Below are 21,460 nucleotides of genomic sequence, written 5' to 3'. Positions count from 1 at the left end.
TCAAACATTTGCTCTTCCGTTCCGCAAAATTGTGGGAACCCGAGCTGATTTAATTCTTCCGCGGATATAAAAAAATTTTCTTTAATGGAGAATAATATTTAATAAAAGAAGATCTTTAATAAAGAAATTATCATAATTTAAAAGTTTATTGTTTCAATGCTCAAAAAATCAATCAACAGGGATAAACGTAATTCGAATTTTTTGAAAGAGTAACTTTAGAGATCGATATCTTTATTAATAGACGACAAAAATACGAATTTTATATTGTCATAGACAGTTACCAACATCGATATCGATATCGATATTGATATCAATATCAAACCCACGTTTACAATAACAATGAAGAAATTTTAAAACTCCACAACGTATACTTGATCCATTTTTCACCGAAATTGCGTTTAACACGAATCGCTCTGTTAAGCCCTTGATATACGATATATTGCAATAAAACATATGTTATTGTTTTTGCAAGTGTATATACGAAAAGAAATCATTTTTCATTAGTTTGCGTGCGTATGAATAGAAATGTAATTTAATAAAACTTGAAAAATCCGAAATTTTTCTCTGCCACATTCCATAGGATTAATTCGAGGTATTTTTCACGTCTCGCTATATCGCAAAGAACGGTCGGCTTTTTGGTTGTATCAGCAATTACCAAACACTCCGCACACCCGTTGCAGCACACGCAAACACATACATATATGCAATAAGTACAACGAATATATGTGTGTGTATATATATGTATATGTAGTTATGCACTCGGTTTCTCTATATGCCACTACTATTGTACAGCATGACTAATTATACTTCAGCCCGCGGCAGATCTCGTTGCACGGCTTCACGAGAGGCGGAAAGCACCCTATTAAACCTCAGGCTTCGGCCACCCTCCGCGCGAACAAGAAAACCGCGAGACGTCAGTACGACTACGCCGGGCATAAGAAAGGAGCGTTCGTGCACTCTAATCCTCGATCTTCCTACTTTGTTTTACAGCCGTTTTCTCATTCTTAGTGGTTGGTTTAGTCTATATTTGGTACTCTTTTTAAGAACGAGATATAAGCGCGCGTATTTACTTAATACTTGCAGCAATTTTTAATATTTTTCAAATAATGAAATACGTTTAAAAATTAAAAAAAATAATAATAATAAATAAAAAGATATTTCTAATTGCCATTTTCTAATTAGAGCTACTTTAAATAAAAAAATGAGATTTCAAATTAATCAACGTGATATTATGTATAATGTAATAACTTAAAAAAAAAGTTATAGAAATAATTTTTTTTATCTTATGTGTGTGTGAAGCGCTAGGAAGCGATAGGAAGGGTATAGGATATGCGAAAAATTAGGACGCCATCAGTTACGCTTTTAATCTTTTAAGTATTTATTTAAACAAATCCCAACATTCCAAACATTGATAGATGTATATACGTGTGGGTGCGTTTTTGTGTTTGCGCTTTCCATAAACATAATATAGATCATGGCAGCATAGTCGGATATCCCTTTAGCTATCTGTATTATGTCCATAGCATCTCCTTACTTTTTTCGCTTGTTAATTCTGTATGTATACCCACTGTCGCAAAAGTACCGCCATTTCTTTCATCTACGGATCCTCTAATTAAGTTGCTTTCTCTCTTAAAGGACTTAATTGAATGTCTTTAAATCTTTTACATCATTTTCTAAATATCCTGAAAGATAAGAGGTTTTCTTCGTCATTAGTAGTTTTGCTAATTATCAGCTTGGTATTCCAAAAAAATCATCCCTTTTCGATCATTGAAAACTCAACGATGGCTTGAATTTCAACATTTCCATCGAGAAAGAATCGAGTTCCGATCGACTGAAGAATTTGCAAACGAAAGGAACAGCGGTAGTAAACAGCTTTGACGAGGCTCGATCATCACCTTTGCCTGCCGCGCAAATGACAATGAAACTTAACCATCTCCACGGGGAGGTACGATGCAAATGAAGCTAATTTAACGATCGTATCCAAATTCGACGAACAGCTATCTGTTTACGTAGCACTTCTCGAATCGATCGCAAACGGTTCCTTTGATTTATAAAGCGCGTTTCAATATTCGCTCTCAATTATCTTTATATACGCGATATACACACATATCTTAACATCGTCAGCGTTTCGCCGCTAGACGATAATGCACGCGAGTGCAATCGAATTAATTATGGCAAGGTTCCCCGTGACTAAGTTAATTAGGAGTTAGGTTACTTACGGTGTGGCCCCTCGCGCGATTTCTCTTCCTCATTTGCTCGAAAAGTCTTACGGTCGCAGGGGTGCTTACGACGCTTGTCCGTCTTCTTTATTTGATGCTTTTGCGAAGGACATATTGTTTCGAGTCGCAATTCAATGCTTGTTCTGGTTTTCGATTACATTATTCCGTCAAGAAGTATTGTGCGTTCCATTACATGCGTAACAATGCGACAAATTAAAATCAAAATTTGCCCAAGTCCAAAAACTTCGTATTTTATTTTGAATATAAAATGCGTTTCCCCAGTTTATATAGTATTTTAATATTAGAATCTTTGGAAAAATTTTGCATCAATATTTAATACTAACTTCTTAATATTAATCTTTAAAGTATTGCCTGGTAAATTTGGACTCTAGATGCCACTTACCTAATCTGTAACAGTTTTGAAAGATAAAGAAAAGATAAAATAATTAAATTGAAATCGATAATTAAATCGAAAATAATAACATCGTATGTGTGTATATATATATTAGTAACCAGTTTGACACGTCTAAGCACCCCAGAAAAAAACATAAATTAGAATGGATCCGAATACTTTTCGCCTTCAAACTATCATATTTCCAATATTGCATAAAATTTACAATGTACAGGTGACTCTCAAAGGGTTGAAACTTTAACTCGTCCTTTATACTAAGCTTTGTTATTATTTAATTATGTAATTATTTAATTATTAAAGGCTGAAAGTAAACTGTATTGTTATGACAAAAATACAATTCTTGTTATAAAAAATAAATCTGTTGTAGAATCTGTATGGAATTCACTAAAATAGAAAGATACTTTTAAATAAATTTGAGCAAGTAAAAACTTAAATAAATATTTAGTGGAATAACTTAACTTTAAGCGTCTGCACGAGTAAGTTCATCTACAACTAGAAATTCATTTATATTACAGGACAATCTCCAATTGGTCGAAAGTAGGAACTCTTTATCTAAACGCTTTTCTTTTATAGCAGTCGTCAAAAAGTTGTAGCAAATTTATAACTTTCTGAAACAGCGCAACTTTCTCTTTCTCTTTCCAGCCCCCAGGTGAATATTAAAGTTAGAGAAAACTTGTACCGCAATACTTTCTGACAAATGTATACGTTATAAAGATATTTGAGTATATAACGTATAACACAGATATATAGTATTTTTTAACAAAACGCTAAAACTTCGTGTATCGAATTTTTCTCCACAAATGCAATTTTACGTTACACAGCGGCAATTGTTAAAACAAATATGGAGAGTCACCTGCATCCTCTCAAGTACTCCCCGTTGCCATTAAACCGTTTAGACCTATCTCGTCTCATACGTGTTCTAATTCCTTGTATAAGATTACACACGTACACACAAACATTCGCCCAATTACACTAGCAAGAGTCATCATTTTATAGAATTCATTTTCTTTCCCATCCTTTTTTTCTTGCTCTTTTTTCTCCGTCTTTTTATTCTCTTTACTATATCATGCATTTCTTCACACACATACATATCGATAGCTAGTCATCCTCGTCGTTTTATGAATCTAAAAGTTAAAGTCCAAGACTACCAATTCCTCAATTAATTCCATTTAGTGTTATGGCAGATCCGGACCAAATTAGCCCGAGTTAGCACCACGACAGGTACCGTATATATCCTGCCGCGAGATGTGTGTGTGTTATGTCCTTTGCATTTTTTTATTCCTGAGATTATATCAATCCCCCATTTTACACAACAACCACCGGATCGAACCCAGTCGAAAAGTCAATGAACGAGCGTCAGACGTTCCGTGAATTTCAAGTGTCAGACGTTACCGTCCTTGATGGACGGACGAAGATTCACGTCTCGGAAGGGACTACTACGAATCTCCTGTCTGTTCCGTAGTATTCGCATTCATCGAATCGTGTTGCAAGATGCGGATCACAACCCGAAAGCCTCATTAAGAAACTTCTCGAAACAAAGCACACTTCCTAACACTTGCACACGACACACTGTACAACGTTCGATTTGTAGCGAGTAAAAATTGTTTGAATTTCTCTTCAAGATGTACACTCGTAGCGAAGATCACGCGAGTAATATTAAGTTTGATCGTAAGCTAAACGCACTTCTTAGAGTCAGTAGCGCGGAATATAAGCTTTGAGAACAAGAACGCGCGGGTATTGGAAAGAGAATTATGTTCGCACGCAATAACGACAGAAAGCATCAACGCGAAAGCGAACGCGTTTTTATCTTGTACAACAAGTCAACCGATGCGCATCACAATACGTGCTATATTTATTCATTTTCAAACGCGAAAATAATGTGGAAAAACGATAAAATTTCATTAGAGAAACGAAATTCGCTTTGACAGTGATTGAGAGAGCGTACCTTCTCGCGCCTCGAGTATCCGATTATAATCTGAGTTCAAAGACGCTCCTCGCTACACTTGATCTCGACCGACATCCTCTCTCATTGCATCCTCGTGCTCTCGACAAACCGCCTACTCTTCAACATCAAAGTTCTCAAGAGACTGAAACCCCCTCTTCCTCTTCGCCGTCTATCACACGGAGATCTCTTGAATCTGCACACGCTTCTTCGCGCTACCGGGTGTCCCAGGCTGCCGGAGGATTCCGGGGCACGTGAGACCGACGTTGGGTGCTGGAGCCTTGGGCGGGGGCGGCGGTTCCGGCAATTCCTCGTTCTCGTCCTCGCTGTCATGATGGCGAACGCCAACATCGCTGACCTCGTCCATCCGGGCGATAGTAGCGTCTACGCAGGGCGATGGAGTGCGAGTACGCTGGATGCACGGACTCTTGCTATACGATGGCGGCTCTAGGATTCGCTTGCCACCACCGGGCGGTGGCGAGCATTGGAATTCCTGCAGCTGCAGCTCGAGCTCTTGCACGAGTTTTGCCTTGTGCGGCGGCAGCATCGACGACGGCGAGTCTATCAAATTCATGGAGGGTGGTAGTCGCTGTTTCCCCGAGGTGTTCATGCCTGAACAACCGGCCTCCAACAGCTCCTCCTTTTTCTTGTTGCCGAAGGCACTGCCGCCGGACACGTTCCGGTCGCGCTGATGGTAGATCCCCGCGAAAATAAGAATGTTGAGCAACAGCAAAAATACACCCACCGCGATGGTGACCGTAAGGGCCGTGGTGTAACTCTGATAGTGGCTGGACGCCAGCTTGCGCAGAAGATTATTGGGAGCCGGACCTAAATTTGAGTGCTGCAACGTTCGCGAAGTTGTAGGCGTGATGGTCGTCGCGACGGTCGCGTTCGGGGTGCATTCCGTGGTCGAAAGCGCGGTAAGCATCGAGGACGGTTCCGTGGGGGATGGCATGGGTAGCGGGGGTGCCGCTAGAGGCACGGCCGTGCTCTGCGGACGCACCGGACCTTCGTAGAGGTTGGAACCATCCGCGAGATGATGATGTCGCATGTTGATCTCGTAGCCCGGCCGATGCAGCTGCGGCAGCAGGTTCAGCCAGAGGGACATCTTATGGCCTCTGTAGTGCGAGCGCATTTCCGGACTGTGGCCGGCCTCCAAGTATAACTGGTTTATAGAATCGTATGAATCCCAAAACGGCGGACTCGTCGTCAAACCGTTCTCCAGTCCGGAGGACAAAGGACTCGCGCCGTTTGGATCCCTAGAACAACGAGCGTAACCGCGACCCTTTGACAAGTGGATAGATATCTGTTGCGCGACTGATTTGACATTCTCTCCCGTTGTTGATATGTCGCCTGATTTTGATTTACGAAAAATTTTACATCAAGAATGTTTTCCAAAACAAAATAAAATAATAATAATAATTTATTTTTTATAATAATTAGTTTTTAACAATAATTGTTATAAAATAATTAATAAATATTGTTGTGTTATCACGACTAATTATTCATAATAATTGAGAAAGCTTCTAGATAAAAAGATAAAAAATTAGAAAGTTTTGCGTTGCGTGATCCTAAGCGAACGTCTCACGTCTCTATGCGATAATTCGCTATCGATAAAATTCCGGTGAGAAAATCCACCGTGTCGATGACAGGGTAATCATCCAGATAGCCACCGATCCGCAATTAGAGAAGCCAAAATCACTTCGCGTCTTCTCCGCTAACAACTCTACTCTACTTCGAGATTGCGAGCTTTCGCTGAGCGCGTTAACGGCCTTTGCGGGAGTTTGGCTCCAAAATCCTTTCACAGCTGTAACTTTACCCTACTACCACTACCAGCCTGCAGATTCTCCTCACGGAAGGTAATCGAAGTGTATGCGATGCTTAAGTTCTGAAGAACTTTGAACCGGGTGAATTAACGGGCGAGGTTCACTTATCCGATTAACCCTTTCGCACCTAGTTATTTCGTTCGCCGTGTCACCGATTAATGATAGTCGTACATTTTATTTAAAAAAATATTAATTAGATAATACGTTAATTTTTTGCGAGACTTTCGCAAACTTCATCATAATTTAAAAAATATGAAATATTTATATGTTTTTATATTTGTTACGAAACTTTGGAACTTCGTTTCCAAATATCGATATATATAATTAATGATATCAATTTAATAGCCAGAGAGAACAATAGGGAAGAGAACTTACCCGCGTTTCACAAAGTTAGCCAAGTAATGCACGAGTAGCTTGGACAGATTCTCGTCGGCGAGAGTGTAGTTGCCAAAGGCAGGTAGCGCGGACGTGACTTCCCCGCGGAGAAGAGGTATACCCAGGAGATAGGGTACTTCCTCGCCCCTCTGACTCGGTCGTTCAGCGGGCTGAAAGTGCAGGAAATAGCCCCGTCCCTCCGAGGCAGAGTGAAGTAGAGCCAGTCTGAGGAGCGGCGCGGCGACTTGGCCGTCTCCGAGGAGAGATAAGAGGCCCTCGCAGATCGCCACGGGACTCTGCTCGCCCCGCTCCCAGTCGGTGTACTCGTTCCGAAGAGTCGAATAGATTTCATGCAGATGATACCGATAGGTGTTCCGGACGTAAGTGCGCAATATACGATCCCTCCTAGTTTCGTTGAAGCCGTTCTGCGAATGAGTTGCCTGTTTTCACGACGCGGAAATAGTAGCCAATCGTACAAATGTTGATCCCGCAAGAAACATATATTTTTTTTTTTTTGTACTACAAATTTATCTTACAGTATAAAACAATTTCTTTTATTTGCTAATTATTATGAGATTATTATCGGAAGATTTTATTAGTGCAAATAAACAAATCATGTTTTTTGCAATAAATGCATCTGCGTATGGATTATTGATCCAAATACCATTGTAAAGTAGGAAGATGCATGTCATATACATATAATGCGACTCAGTGACCGTGACCATCGGAGAGTCAATAATATCCGGGACGATCGGAGAGACTCATAATGCGATCATGTAAAGCTCATCAATTTGTCAAATTATATCCCATTGATGTCAATTACATATTATGCACATGAAGAGTCGATCATTAATCAAGAAATCACTTCCGCTCAAATACAATTTTATCGATAAAATCGATACATAAATAAAAGAGCGTACGCAAATAATAATATCAGAAAAAAGAACAGATTAAAAAGTTCTCAACTTTTCATTTCTTTTTTTCTTAAACAGATATTATGAAATACTTTGTAAAAAATGATCCTTCAGCAAGAAGAATTGTAAAAACGAGCACAATACACGATACAGAGAGTTAACGTATTTCATATTCTTTTGTATGTATTTTTTTATCGGATGCTTTCCATAAATCAATTCACGCTGATGTAAAAATATGTACCTGTAAATCTTCCTCGGTGAAATTTACCCAGGCTTCCTCGGACGTCAAACCAAAGAGTAAATCACGATTGCCAAAGTCGGCGAATTCAGCGCCGGGCCCGGGTACGATCGGCATTAGTCCCGAAGAAGAGGCAGTGGGCTGAAAGTTCTGATGAAACGATTCTTTTAACGTTTAAGAATAAACGCGCGTATCGATAAACTTCACACGCAACACTTTCATTTTAAATCCCCCCCGTTTGTTCTCTCTCCATCCATGTCGTTGAGCTAAATAAATCTCTATCAATCGGGAAATATAATAAAAAGATTGTGCGTTGCAATTTTATTTCCTCATAATATCAAATATTTAGCTCGTATCGTATGTTTGATCGTAGATAAAAACGAAGAAGAAGATTTTCGATAGAGACATTTGATTTTTATTATTTTTCTTTTTTTTACACATTTTCAGTAGTTTATGTTCAGTAGTTCATTCGTCTTTTCCCATCCGCGTTTACCATCATGATATGCGCGACGGGTGCGAGTAACCAGATAGACTATCAACGGATGAGTTAATGGAGCATGTACGAAGTACTAGCTATTACGAATTCTCGAATCCGTCATCCGTCAACCGGCTGCCCGTTCAATTAGCAGATTCATCGTTTACTTGTCGTCTCGTTCGCTCTTGCGCAAAATCAATACGCCGGCCGTCGATGTCAGGCTAATATCCGCATACTATTGCAACATTTGCGAATTCCGTAATTATCTAACTGAAACGTGCATCGATGCCAACGTTTGTTTAGCCCTATTATATTTATTTACGTCGCGTATCAAGCGGTATAGAAATGCCACGCGTAATTTGCGTTTAAACAGCCCACGCTAAACGACATATATCTCCACGGAACGCGGAGAATGTAAATGCAAATTTTATGAAAAATGATTTAACATCCAAAGCGACGCGAAACTGAAACACTGCGTTGGACGTCCCAAAACGACAGATAGCATTAGCGATGTCACGTACAAAACAAAAATGCTAGAAAAATATTATTATGATATTTTTATTTATTTTCGCCAAGATATCAACTTTAATCTCAGTTTATAACTGATTCACGGTCTCCTTCCAATATCAATTCAAAAATAGATAAACATTCAATTAAAAGTGCAATAAAAATTAAGAATAATGAATAATGTTTTAAAAAAAACGAATAACCGAAACAATCGAGCAAGGTATTATAGATCATAAAAATAAACGGAAACGGTGCATCACATACTATTTTTCTTATCTCAAGACTATCGATTATCGAGGCAAATAGTCTCACCTGATTGATGGTGGGTGGTAGAACGGCCCCGTCGATAAAGGGTGCAAATCCGGAAGTGAATCTCGGCGGATTCAGCTCTACCTCCAGTAGCTCATCTACGCTCCTTAAACGAAGGCACGATGCGATATCGTCGGCTTCGACGTCGCCGGGACATTTGATTTCTTCGGCGACTCGTCGCTTCACCATCAGCGGATCTCGCTGGACCGCCCATGGCGAGAGAGCCGAACCACCGAGCAAGATCACCCTCCCGATCAATTCTGCAATTTGTTCGAAAAGGCTCCCGCTCTAATCACGACATAACTAATAAAAAAATTCAAGAATGCCTGATGAATCTCAAATCATATTTTACGAGCAGCAATTTATATTTAACATATTTTATATTAGCGTTTCATTATTTTAAAATCCAATATTTTGTAAAAACAGATTAGCCTTTTATTATTTTGCGATACAAAAGCTTCCGGATTTTAAATATTTTATTAAATTTTCCCTCTTATTACTCTATATATAACAAGCTTAAACACGATTATACCAAGAAGTGAATGAACCAATTCCAATTAGCATATTCCTCTTTACAGACGGTTGCGCCAACGTCAGTCAAAGTGTTTAAACATAATCAAATCAATTTTCCTCCTTTGTAAGCAAGACTACAATTTATGAGAGAACTGCGACTCAGAACATTCTGTCTCGTAATCTTATCCATAATACGGATAAGAAAAAGGAATGTTATCAATCTCTCTTCTCGGGGGATAACGGGGGATAACGTATTCATAAAATGAAGCATAATGTAAAGCGTAAAAAATCGTTTTTACCTGAATCAATCAATAACTAAAAAAATCAAGTCTACGGACACATGTTGCTAAAAAAAAAAAAACTTGTGACATATGTTTACACAGTCTGCGCTTTTATATAAAATGTGTAACAGATATATGCAAACGTCAGCTGCAAATGCAACCGATGGCGTGTTAACAACCGTTGACTGACATACGCGCAATTCGCCGTTGGCCGCGAAACGATTAAACGCCTTACCTTTCGCCATAGGGGAGACGGCTAAAAAATTGGCGAGAGCCGCACCGGTACCGTGGCCCAGCAACGCCAGTCGCTCAGGATCACCGCCGAAAGCGCCGAGATTCTCGCGCAGCCAATGAAGTCCTGCCACCAAATCCATCAATCCATAATTGCCTTGCGCGCTCCCCTTCGTTCCGGTTTTCAGGAAGCCTGTTAATGTCAATGCGCGTCTAAATTAGGAGGGCGATTCATTTACACTCGCTAGGCGAATCGCGTCGATACGCACACCGCTACTTTGTACTTTACTACTCGACGAGATGCGTACTATTGTTATTTTAAGGAAATGAAAATTATCATTGAAAAAGCTTTGTAGAAGTTAATTCGATATTTCCGGTGAGAAAATTCCTCCCTATTTTGAGAGGGTTACTTTTCTCACCCATCTTTCCAATGAATACAATGGAACAATTGAATCTTGCACTAATTGCGAATTTCCACTAAAACTCGAATCTAATTACTTCTAGTAGTTATTTTAATAGAAAGAAATACTTGATCTATTTAATTATTATCAAGTTAGTTATCATTGTAGAGCGAGAGAAAGCCAAGATATCTACGTATGTATGTAAACGTAGTTATTGTCATGACGAATGAGGGAGATCGGAGGATAAAACCGGATTAAAATTAAACATTTGCTCGCCGGCACTCAATCCCGCTTGCTTCAATTTGCTATACCGACTCTCCTACAGGCTTGTCACTCTGATTCGCCATCTGCCTGCGAGGCGAGTTTTTCATTCCAATCCGATTTGCCTTTTAATCCCATTCACATATTCGTTGGTATACTAGTGCCAAGTCTTAATTACATTCGTATTTATAATACCAGAGAGAAATATCGTGGAGTGATATCAAATCACGTAAATAATATGAAATAAATGTTTCTACTGTTATATTAATAAAAAATATACATTTTATGAGAAATATAAAAGCAGATGGTTTGTCTCGATAATTATCATGTATTTAATTATTTATTTATTCTATCACGTTGCAGCGATGCGGAATCGATTAAAAATATATTTAATATTTACAAAGAAGCTATCAGTATTAATGGATATGTTAACATAAATATAAAAGTAAATGGTACCAAAACAATAAAAAAGCACGACTAATATAAACGAAATAGCAAGAAAAAAAAACGGAAGAAAATGGAATCGGCTGACCGCGCGCAATATTGGATAACGCTACAGGCATTGTTTCGCTTCAATGATGAACAAAACACATACGGAACTGCAGCATACCGACAAAGAGGAACGCAAAACCCCAACTCCGGTATAGCGAAAATACGGCGTATCGATATCGAAAATTGTTCCACTGAATGCCTTGGGCTTCTTTTATGAATGGGAAAACGGTGTTGTAAACACGTCTGCATATCTTTCGAATAATATCGTTGTTTATCGTTTTATACATGATTAGACACGCACTCGAACCTTTAAACATCGCACCTCCAAAAATACCGTGTAAAAATAAATACAGATATACACTATTGTAATGCGCAAAAGACGCGATATAAAAATCGTAAAATTGCAAAACAAAAGTATAAATTTTTTAAGTAAATTAACGCAAAATTGTTCTTTCAGTTTTTCACGGTATTATAGAAAAAAAGAACGATATCCAAATAAATTCCATTTACGAATTAATTAAAAAATGAGAATACTAAGTGGGGAAACTGGCAACTAAGAATCAAAGCGGGGTTATTGGTGCGGAAACCCTTTGTTGTTAAATTTCATTGATAAGTATGCATTAAAAATGTACGTTTTGCACCGTTTTTTGTTTCATAAGCATATAGATTTCTTAAGCATAGATAACAAAATATAAAATTCAATTATGTATTAAAAACTTTAACCTGTGCAATACAATGAAAAATCCAAATTGAAATGAATAAATGACAAGCGACTCACCAAAACCCAGGTTAAAATTTTTAATAAGTTTTTAACAAAATTAATTTTTATATTTTGTTATCTATGCATGGTTATCTATGAAGATAGACCAAAAAACGGTCCGAAACGTATATTTTTAATGCATACTTGTCAATAAAATTTAACAACAAAAAGTTTGCGCACTAATAACCGCGCCTTGGCTCTTATTTGCCAATTTCGCCACTTGCGATTAGTATTGTTAGTACTCTAAACCTATTGCTGCTATTATTAAAAAATGCCATTTATTGAGAACTCAGATAAATTCGAGCGAGATCAAATTCGTTTCGTTTTTTTTTTTCGCTGCAGGAATGTCAATAATATTTCACACGGTCATTCTTGCAACGCACCGCGGTTTAAATTACGCGCACGATATTTAGCAGACGCTCAAAAAGCCGTGCGACCATGCGATAAACGAGCGCGAAAATCTACTCGCACGGAAACACCCGGACCTTATGTATCCCCTTCTTCGTCCTCATTAAACTCCCTTTGTTTCTTCCCCTTTGTTCCCATTTTTAATTTTGGCACACGCACACGCACGACTGCCTCGAAAATGCACTTTATAACTCATTGCTGTTATCCATATTCGAGAGATGGATATTCGTCACGTTTTTAAAGTCTCAACTAACGCGCGCATAGATAACAACCCTCGAAGGAGAGAATTCCTATATACAACCGCGCGGAAAGTAATCTGGTAAGATTTCGATAAAACTTTTTTCCCTTGACTGCCGCGAGTAATGAGATCATTCTTTTAAGTTTGTGAAAGAACAAAAGAGCTAGTTGTGCGCACGTGATAAACAAAGCAAGGTAAACTTGATTTATTTTATAATCCGAAAACTTTCTATCAGCTCTTTCTCTTGCACACAAAATAGAGAGTGTTATCCGATTATCGCGGATTGTTCGCCATTGTTGTATGCTTAAGACAATAATTTCTTGGCACACCACGCGCATTTATTGAATACTGATTAAAGTATCAATTTGTTAATCGTCGAGAGATACTTTCATCGACTTAAGAAAATGGTCGCTCCAATCTTGTGATTTTTTGCGTAAACGAAAGACGAGATTAAAATCATTGTATATATATTTCATTATTATTATTATTATTATTATAACGCATATTCTTAAATATAAGTTTTTATAAATAACGGATAAGAAAAAAATCTCATTTTCTGACAAAGCGACGTAAGCAACAATTCTTTCAGAGACGTTGTTTTGTCTTTTCGCAAAGGATTGTAGTAAACATGAACGGTTGCAAACGATCAAATCAGATAACCGCAAACGTTTGCAAGGCGTAGTTTGTGTTCTGAAACGGCAGAAAATTGAGATACTTTGTCTCAATGAATAAATGCTACCAGCTTACCAAGCACACCAAGACGAAAATTGATGGAGACGACAATAAGACGTCCGTGAGCGGCCAGGGCGGTTCCGTCGAACAAATTTCCGGCACCCCAGGAATAGGAATCGCCATGAATGAGAAGGAGAGCTGGCAGCGAATCTGCGATACTACCTGCAACACCAGAAAACATTCTACCACAACATCTGTCTACGAATATTCATGATAAATGTATAAAAAATAGCTAAATATAATAAATGTAAGAAGTTTTTGTTCTTTATAAAGTAATAAATAATATGCTTTATCCAACATTAATTGTAGCTTCATGCATCGATTCTCTCCATCTCAGATAACAGAATATATTCAACGAACAAATACTCGTCGTCAAAGTTAATAAATATCATATTGTCTGAGTCATGTAATTCATATTGAATTAAAATCTCTTTTGATTTCGGCGCTGTATATTTTCATAATCTCCTTCATTAATCTAGACGTCAAATATTTGATGGTAATTTAAGTTACAATCTGTGAAATACAATCCCTTTTGATCTTAATATATTCTCTGTCAAACAATATTAGGTCAGCTAAAAATATTAACGTAATGCTGATACACAACTATAATATGATGACAATTACGTTTCTTAAAAACTAGGTATTGCCAGATAAAAATGTTGAAGCACCCAACCAAAGAACGGCTTTTCTACGCGCGAAATGCGTCTTATAGATTAAACTTATATAACTTTATAAGCCCATTGCTTATATATGAATACGATTATGAATACGATACCGTTATCTAATTCTGAGCTTTTCAATCATACATACATATTACCTATCATTAATTACGTTACAAAAAATAGATCACATGGAAAATATCTTCCGCTTCCTATATGATTTAAATAATTATAGCATATGTTTTTGACAAGTATTATAAGGCCAATCCATTTTCAATATTTCATCTACATAAAAGAATGTAAATTTTACGATACATATATGCAAATATGGTTGAGCAATTCAAATATTATAAATTATGAATTAAAAATTTAGCTATATATTCAAATGAGAAATATTGATTTATACATAAATAAATATTGAAAAAATATTTTCATGAAATTATTCTCGTTGTATCTAGCAGATCAATATCTTTCTCTCTCTCTCTCTCTCTCTCTTTCCTCTCTGTCAATCACGATGTCCGTAACGCAACCGCAATCAAAATATAATCATTCCGAGAACAAACTATCATGTGTTGAGTTTAGTGATGGCAGGCGAGACACCTGTTGCGATTCTGATAGCGCATGCTAAACGACAGATAGTTAAGTAGGTGAACGAGGCAACGACGTCACCTTCGTGATTTCGAACTGTGCATGTTTTTCCATTGAAAACTGCAAAAATCTGCATGCCTGCTCCTATCTGCCTGTTCGCGATTGTCGGATCGTATCTCGAAACTTTTACGAGCGACTCGGTATTTTTATTGCTTCCTCGGTGTCGACTCATCTTTGTTGCGCCCGATTCGTTCTGAACTTATAAAATGTAGATTTTTTTACGAGTAGTAGAGTGTGATATACTATCTTTTTAATAATTTTTTAAATAATCTTGGATCTTTACTGCGCTGTATCTTTTTTAATCTGTTCGGGGGAATAATAATATTCCGATGGTTACTTTAATTTTAAAAAATGTATAAAAGAGTTGTACCATATAACTGAATATAATTTAATAATTTTAATAATAAAATTCTTTCAATCTGATTTTCTTATTTATTGGATATTTATTGAATAAAAAAGAATAATTTTTTCTTCTTTATTCAAGAAAATTGTGGCTCATATAGAGATAAATATCTCGTTAAACTTTTACCAACGTTTATCTATTAGATTATTTTACTTAGTGTATTTTCTTGTATGTCGGTCAAACTTTCAGGAAAAGTATCTGCTTCTTATTTCCATGTCTTTCTCAGAACTCCAACTGGAATCGTAATAAGATTATAATCTTATATTACAAGAAAAATGGTTGAAATTCTGGTTCCGCACGTACGAAGCGTCGTTTCACCGTCACGCCGAGTCTCTACATTCTAACTCGGCGTATAATATGATTATATTATACATGTTGAGAAGGGAAGGTAAAGATACGCGGACCAATAAATTTATAAGGATGTTAGCGGAGATTCGGAAACAAGTAAGTTTTTTGAACAACCCGACATATATTAGTATCAAAGTTTGCTCCTAATGCGAAAAGGTCGTTATCTCGAAGTCTTAACGAGAGATCGCAAAGTCGTTATCGTGAACTAAAAGCAATTTGAAGACATTCCACGGCGTTCGATCGTGAAGTAAAAAATGGCAAGCCGTTATGTATGTCCGTTAAATTGGCTTCTATATTACGCGAGATGTCACAGAACAATCGATATTCTTTCCGCTTTTTCGATTTTTGATTTCCTTTTTTTTTTTTTTTTTTTAATTTTCTTAGCTAAATTTTCATGTAAAAGTCCGAATTACAAGAATATTTGGAATTGTGTTCATCGAAAGCGGTTTTTTTTCTAAAACTCTTTCGCTAAAGGAAGAGAGATTCAAATGTTTACATTTAAAAAGTCTTGTTAAGTCAAATAAAATTAAATTAAAGTTTTTCATCAACTTTTTTAGATTCTATTCTTAGATGCTACGCATCTATCACGGATAACAATCGATCCTTGACTGTAAGCTGGTGTCGATAGGTACAAGAGAATCGATCCACCCGCATAAGCGTCGGGATACTTGTGATGTCCTCTTCATTGTCTCTCCTCTCTAGATTAATGTCGCAGTAGCCAGAGGAGGAGAACGTCGATCCGATACGAAGCCACCTCACTCCCGCGGTGCTTGCAGGTTCTCTCACGTGAATCGAATAATCGACTGCAATGCACTACGGAATTGAGGATGCAACGCATCCTTACACTTGCGTTCCTTTTCTCTCTCTCTCTCTTTCTTTCTTTCTCTAGAACATTTTCCTTCTCTCTTCCTCTATCTCGTTTCGTCATCGCTTTATCTTGTTCTTCCAATACCTGGGTGCTTCAAATCCCTTTGGTCCGCTTCATTTCTTCTCGTATGCAGCATCTACCTCGCCATTGTGCGGGCAAGGCATCCTGGTTTCTCATCATTTTCTAGATAAAAGTACGCTTTATTCTTTCATTCTTTACAGCAACGGATTCCTCACACGAGACACGCGAGTACGCACAAAGGCGAGGGTTACTCGATCGGGGAAACGACAGGCGCGATGAATTCGATGCTCCTCTCTCGCTTCATATCCCGAATATTATTTTCACTGACTTATATTCACACTCTCGAAGCGCTCTCTCTCTCTCTCTCTATCGAAGTATATGCCATGATATATTATATTAAACCTATCTACATCGAATTTTTCCGCGAGTGATCGCGTCACAAAGAATAACGGTTGCATGTGCGAGCGCTGCATCGCGCAAGTGCTGACATAAACGAAAAATAATCGACAGATACGAGGCGTAAACAAATTTAACGATACAGAGAATAAAATATCACATCCATAAGATTACACAAATACATGAGTATATTATAATTTATAAATAATAAAGCGAGATATTCGTCGTTTTTTCTATATAAATTTGAAATTTATCGAAATTTAGAAACCTATATATTTATGCAGTACAAGTATGGTGATTTTATTTTCACCTTATATACATAATATATTAAATAAAAAATACTCGTATTAGTTACAATTACACGTAAACATTAATCGCAGATTATAACTATTTTCCTGTTCACAAAATAACTCTATTCCTGGATGATATAGGTGACAATATAGATGAACGATACAAATGGTATGCATTTAGGATGAGCTATCGTCCAGAGTTACGAGCTCTCGTCGTCGCGTTGTGTAATAACAGATGTAGGATATAACCATAAAAGTAATTTCGCGACGATGATCCAAGAAACGAAAAAGTTCTCTGTCCGCCGAACAAACGCAATACCGTTAAAATAAGCACGAATTTCGCATGATATACGACGTATTACGCATTCCTCCTTGCGCAATCTATGTTTTATTCGTAATCGCGAATGATTCCATATTTCATTCGAAACGAAACTCTTATTCCAGTTATGTATTTACGGATTACGCTTTCAACGTAAGATCAACATTTTTTAATGCAAACAAAATCGAGATTTTTAAATCTCCACAGAATCGTCGCGCGTCTCGTTCTTCTCATCCACCTTGTATGATAAATTTTCTTTAAACCGAATTAAAGAAATGTTATATATTACTTCTGTAATTCTAATTTTTTGCTCGCTTATATTAATGTCCGCGGTTATTAATCCGGATTCGATCAAAATTAATTTAAATTTGGAAAAAATATTACGCTCGCAAACAGCATTTCGATAACGTGTTCCATCCGCGCTTGAACTTTATCGATGATATCCAAGAAGATCGAAAACTAAGCTGCTTACGTGCAAGTAATGGTGACGGCTGCACTCGTCGCTCGGTGAGAGACAAGCGATGAGAAAAAGTCGCGAGGAAAAAGCGTTCACTCCCATAAAAAGCAGCAAAAGAATTCAACGTGCGAAGGAAGCAACGACGGATCGTTCTCTTTAATCCGGCTGAAACGTCGGATAGTTACGGCTTTTTATTCGACGGCATAATAGCGCGCGGGCCCTCTACGCGAAAGATCCCGTGGAACAAAACGGAAATATCGTGGATCACGCGCGAACTTCCGTCCCGTACGTGCGCAATCTCCGCTCGATCGCGCCTTATGACAATAATGGGCGATTTTAATTTTAAGTAACCTTTTATCCGATCGATCCCTCGCCAGCGTTTATCTTTCATTAAGACCTATATCCCTTTTGTCAATATACATATATTCAAGGCGTGTTTTCTTTTCACAAAAAAAATTCTCTTCGCCGAATATCTATATTTTCCTATTGAAAATTTAAATACATATCGTTCTCCGAAGATACAATAAAGTCAAATTGTTTGAAAACTGAAATAGGTCAGTCAGATCCACGCGCGCAAGCGAGAATATTACGAAACTGTTCGGCAAATCCGGTCAAATCCTCGTCCAAAATTTATCACAGGATGCGCTCCTCTGCTGTTGATTTCCATATCTATGATCCGTACATTGGTTCACATTCATGCTTCACATCTGTAAGTCTCGCTGTAGGTATTTGCAATCAGGAAACCGTCTCCATCAACCGATCGATCCGTTCTTTTGTTCACTCTCTCTCTCTCTCGCTCCAGCCCCACGTTAAAAGCTGAGAGAAAAGATGGCCCGTGGGAAGGGGATGAAGGGAAGGTGGGAGAGAAGTAGTTTCCTCGCGAAGGAGACCTTGGCGTCGCGACAGCGCGAAATCGCGAACAAAATCACCGCATAAAGCATATCGTTGCGATATTTTTCTCTCTCTTTTTCTCCTGCTTCGATGCCGTATTAAATAAAATTAGCGAAATTAATTGTAACCATCTACCATCGTCAACGAGACAAATGGCTCGCGGGCTATTTATAATATTCGTGCGCTCTCTTCGCGCTTTAATATTTTAACAGTATTAAATGAATATCTGTGAAAAAGAGAATGCGAGAGAATGAAAGATATATATCATAATTAATTATCATGATATCACGTAATGTATTGCACATGGATAATTCATGAGACAACTTTACCATCAGATTCTTCGAAGATACTTTTGTATTTTTCAATCGCAAGAAACTTAATCCAACCGATTAAGGTTAACGCATCAGCACTTGAAAAGTTCATTCAAGTTGCAAATGCGCGACCGATAATACTTAAGTTTTCGCAAATGATACAATGGGATATAAGAAGAGATAATATTGGATGATTGCATAAGTTCGTGCCCGATTTTCATAGATGGCATTAAGTTACTGCATGGCGGAGTTCTATTGTTTTCGTGTGGTAATTGTTGCTTACACCGAATAGATGACATTGTCTTATGTCAATTTAGCGTCAGACATTGTTCAGATAAGTCCATTTGTGCATAAGAAAAATCATTAAAAATGGAGAACGAAAAGGTGCATTTGCGGCATGTAATGTTACATGAATTTCGGAAAGGCGTGAGTGTTGGGACTGCACAAAAAAATATTCAAACCGTTTATTTGGACCGCGCTCCTGCTCTCCGAACAGTCAAAAAGTGGTTTGGCAGATTTCGAAATGGTGATTTCAACATGGAGGATCAACCCCGCTCTGGACGGCCTTCTGGCATTGATAATGACATTGTGCATGCCTTAGTGGAAAGAAACCCAAGGATTACAACTGAGGATATTGCTGAGAGGCTGAACATCGATAATTCAACCGCTTTTCGTCATTTAAAAAAGCTTGGATACGTTTCCAAGCTTGATACATGGGTGCCGCATCTCCTGACTGAAAGGAATAAGCTAAACCGTATGACTGTGGCTCTTTCTCTTCTCGAGCGTAACAAAAAAAAGCCTTTTTTAGATCGAATGGTAACAGGCGATGAAAAGTGGATTCTCTACAAAAACGTACAGCGAAAGAGGACATGGAAAACAGCAGCTGAAGGAGCAGAACCCGTAGCAAAGGCTGGCTTGCATCCGATGAAGGTGTTGCTGTGTGTTTGGTGGGATCGCAAGGGAATTATTTACTTTGAGCTGCTCCGACGCGGCGAAACAATCACGGCGGACAAGTACTGTGAGCAACTAACTAGACTCGCTGCAGCTATTCGAGAAAAACGTCCGATTTTGGCCAATCGAAAAGGCGTCATCTTCCACCACGACAATGCTAGGCCACACGTCGCTCAACAGACGCTGCGAAAACTGCAGGAGTTGCAAGGGGAAATTCTGCAGCACCCGCAGCAACCGATATTCTCCAGATATTGCGCCTTCAGATTTTTATCTGTTCCGGTCTTTGCAGAATAGTTTAAATGGCAAGAATCTCAATTCCGAGGAAGCTGTCGAAAACCACCTTACAAACTTTTTTCAAGAAAAAACAAGTTCTTTCTTCAAAAATGGAATCGACAAGCTTATAGATCGTTGGAAAACCATTGTAGAAAAGAATGGAGACTATATAATTGATTAATAAAAGTGTTATCTCTAAAATATAATCTATTGAAGTTTATATTTAAATCGGGCACGAACTTATGCAATCATCCAATAGTTTGCGCGAGTCGATCGAATATATATAATGTCGCGATTCGCAACGGTCAACGCTTGCGATGAAAATGCTTCATTTATAAAGAGTTGTCAAAATTCGAGAATGTGGCCAGCGGCGGTAATTATCTCGTGGAACCGTCGTCGCCGATTAAAAAGTCATGTCAGTCGTTGGTGATTGCTAATTAAAAATTCCTGCTCCACTGTGCATTCGCGACTGCTCTTCCCGCAATTATCAATGTTCCGAGGTTTTTGAGTCAGCAGGCTATTCAGCGACTCGGCAATCCCAATGCGACAATTAAAATTGGAAACGTGCGTCCCGTATTTACTTATCATTAATCAACGATAATCAAACGCGTTGTGGATTTTATAATAAAAGCTTAACACAATCATCGACTCCGTTTGAATGAAATTTTGCAAATATGAAACAATGACTTAAGATATGAAAACAAACTGTCAAACGTTTTACAAATATACGTTTCATATCATCTTAACTGTCAAAAAATTGTCAACATTTCTCGCACGTTAGGTGAGAGGTAAAAGAAAATATATACTTATCTGACGCAATTTATTTGCAGATAATATCGAATATAACCAGATCATTCTTCTTTTGAAAAGATTATTTTTACAATCCTATTTCCGGTTATCGAATCTTAATGTGACAAACATAAAAATTTGATGAAACGTTATTTCTATTCTAGAACGACGTCAATATTATCATTAAAGAAGCATATCAGATTTCGGATATGTTTTCCATTCTATAATTTTTATAGGGAGATGTGATATATATTAAAAAATATTATAAAAAATTTTAAGGAAAGATTGTAAAAAGATAATAT

General features: G+C 37.8%; 1 protein-coding gene across 1 annotated transcript in view; it reads right to left on the bottom strand.

Moving 5' to 3' along the window:
• Window positions 1–1,357: 1,357 nt before the first annotated feature.
• The window catches only part of LOC115239385 (neuroligin-1-like), a 35,347-nt gene continuing 15,244 nt past the window's right edge, over window positions 1,358–21,460 (bottom strand). Inside the window, exons 2-7 of the mRNA XM_029813884.1 lie at window positions 13,550–13,696; window positions 10,247–10,435; window positions 9,221–9,477; window positions 7,930–8,076; window positions 6,775–7,199; window positions 1,358–5,832 (exon numbers count right to left, since the gene is read on the bottom strand). Of these exons, the coding sequence (XP_029669744.1) occupies window positions 4,749–5,832; window positions 6,775–7,199; window positions 7,930–8,076; window positions 9,221–9,477; window positions 10,247–10,435; window positions 13,550–13,696 (2,249 nt within the window). The 3' untranslated portion in view covers window positions 1,358–4,748. The remainder of the gene's footprint in view (window positions 5,833–6,774; window positions 7,200–7,929; window positions 8,077–9,220; window positions 9,478–10,246; window positions 10,436–13,549; window positions 13,697–21,460) is intronic.

Source organism: Formica exsecta, unplaced genomic scaffold (assembly GCF_003651465.1).
Source record: "Formica exsecta isolate Colony F162 unplaced genomic scaffold, ASM365146v1 scaffold38, whole genome shotgun sequence".
Lineage (NCBI taxonomy): Eukaryota > Metazoa > Arthropoda > Insecta > Hymenoptera > Formicidae > Formica > Formica exsecta.
Note: the sequence above shows the minus strand (reverse complement) of the source record. Positions and strands in the feature narration are given on the sequence as shown.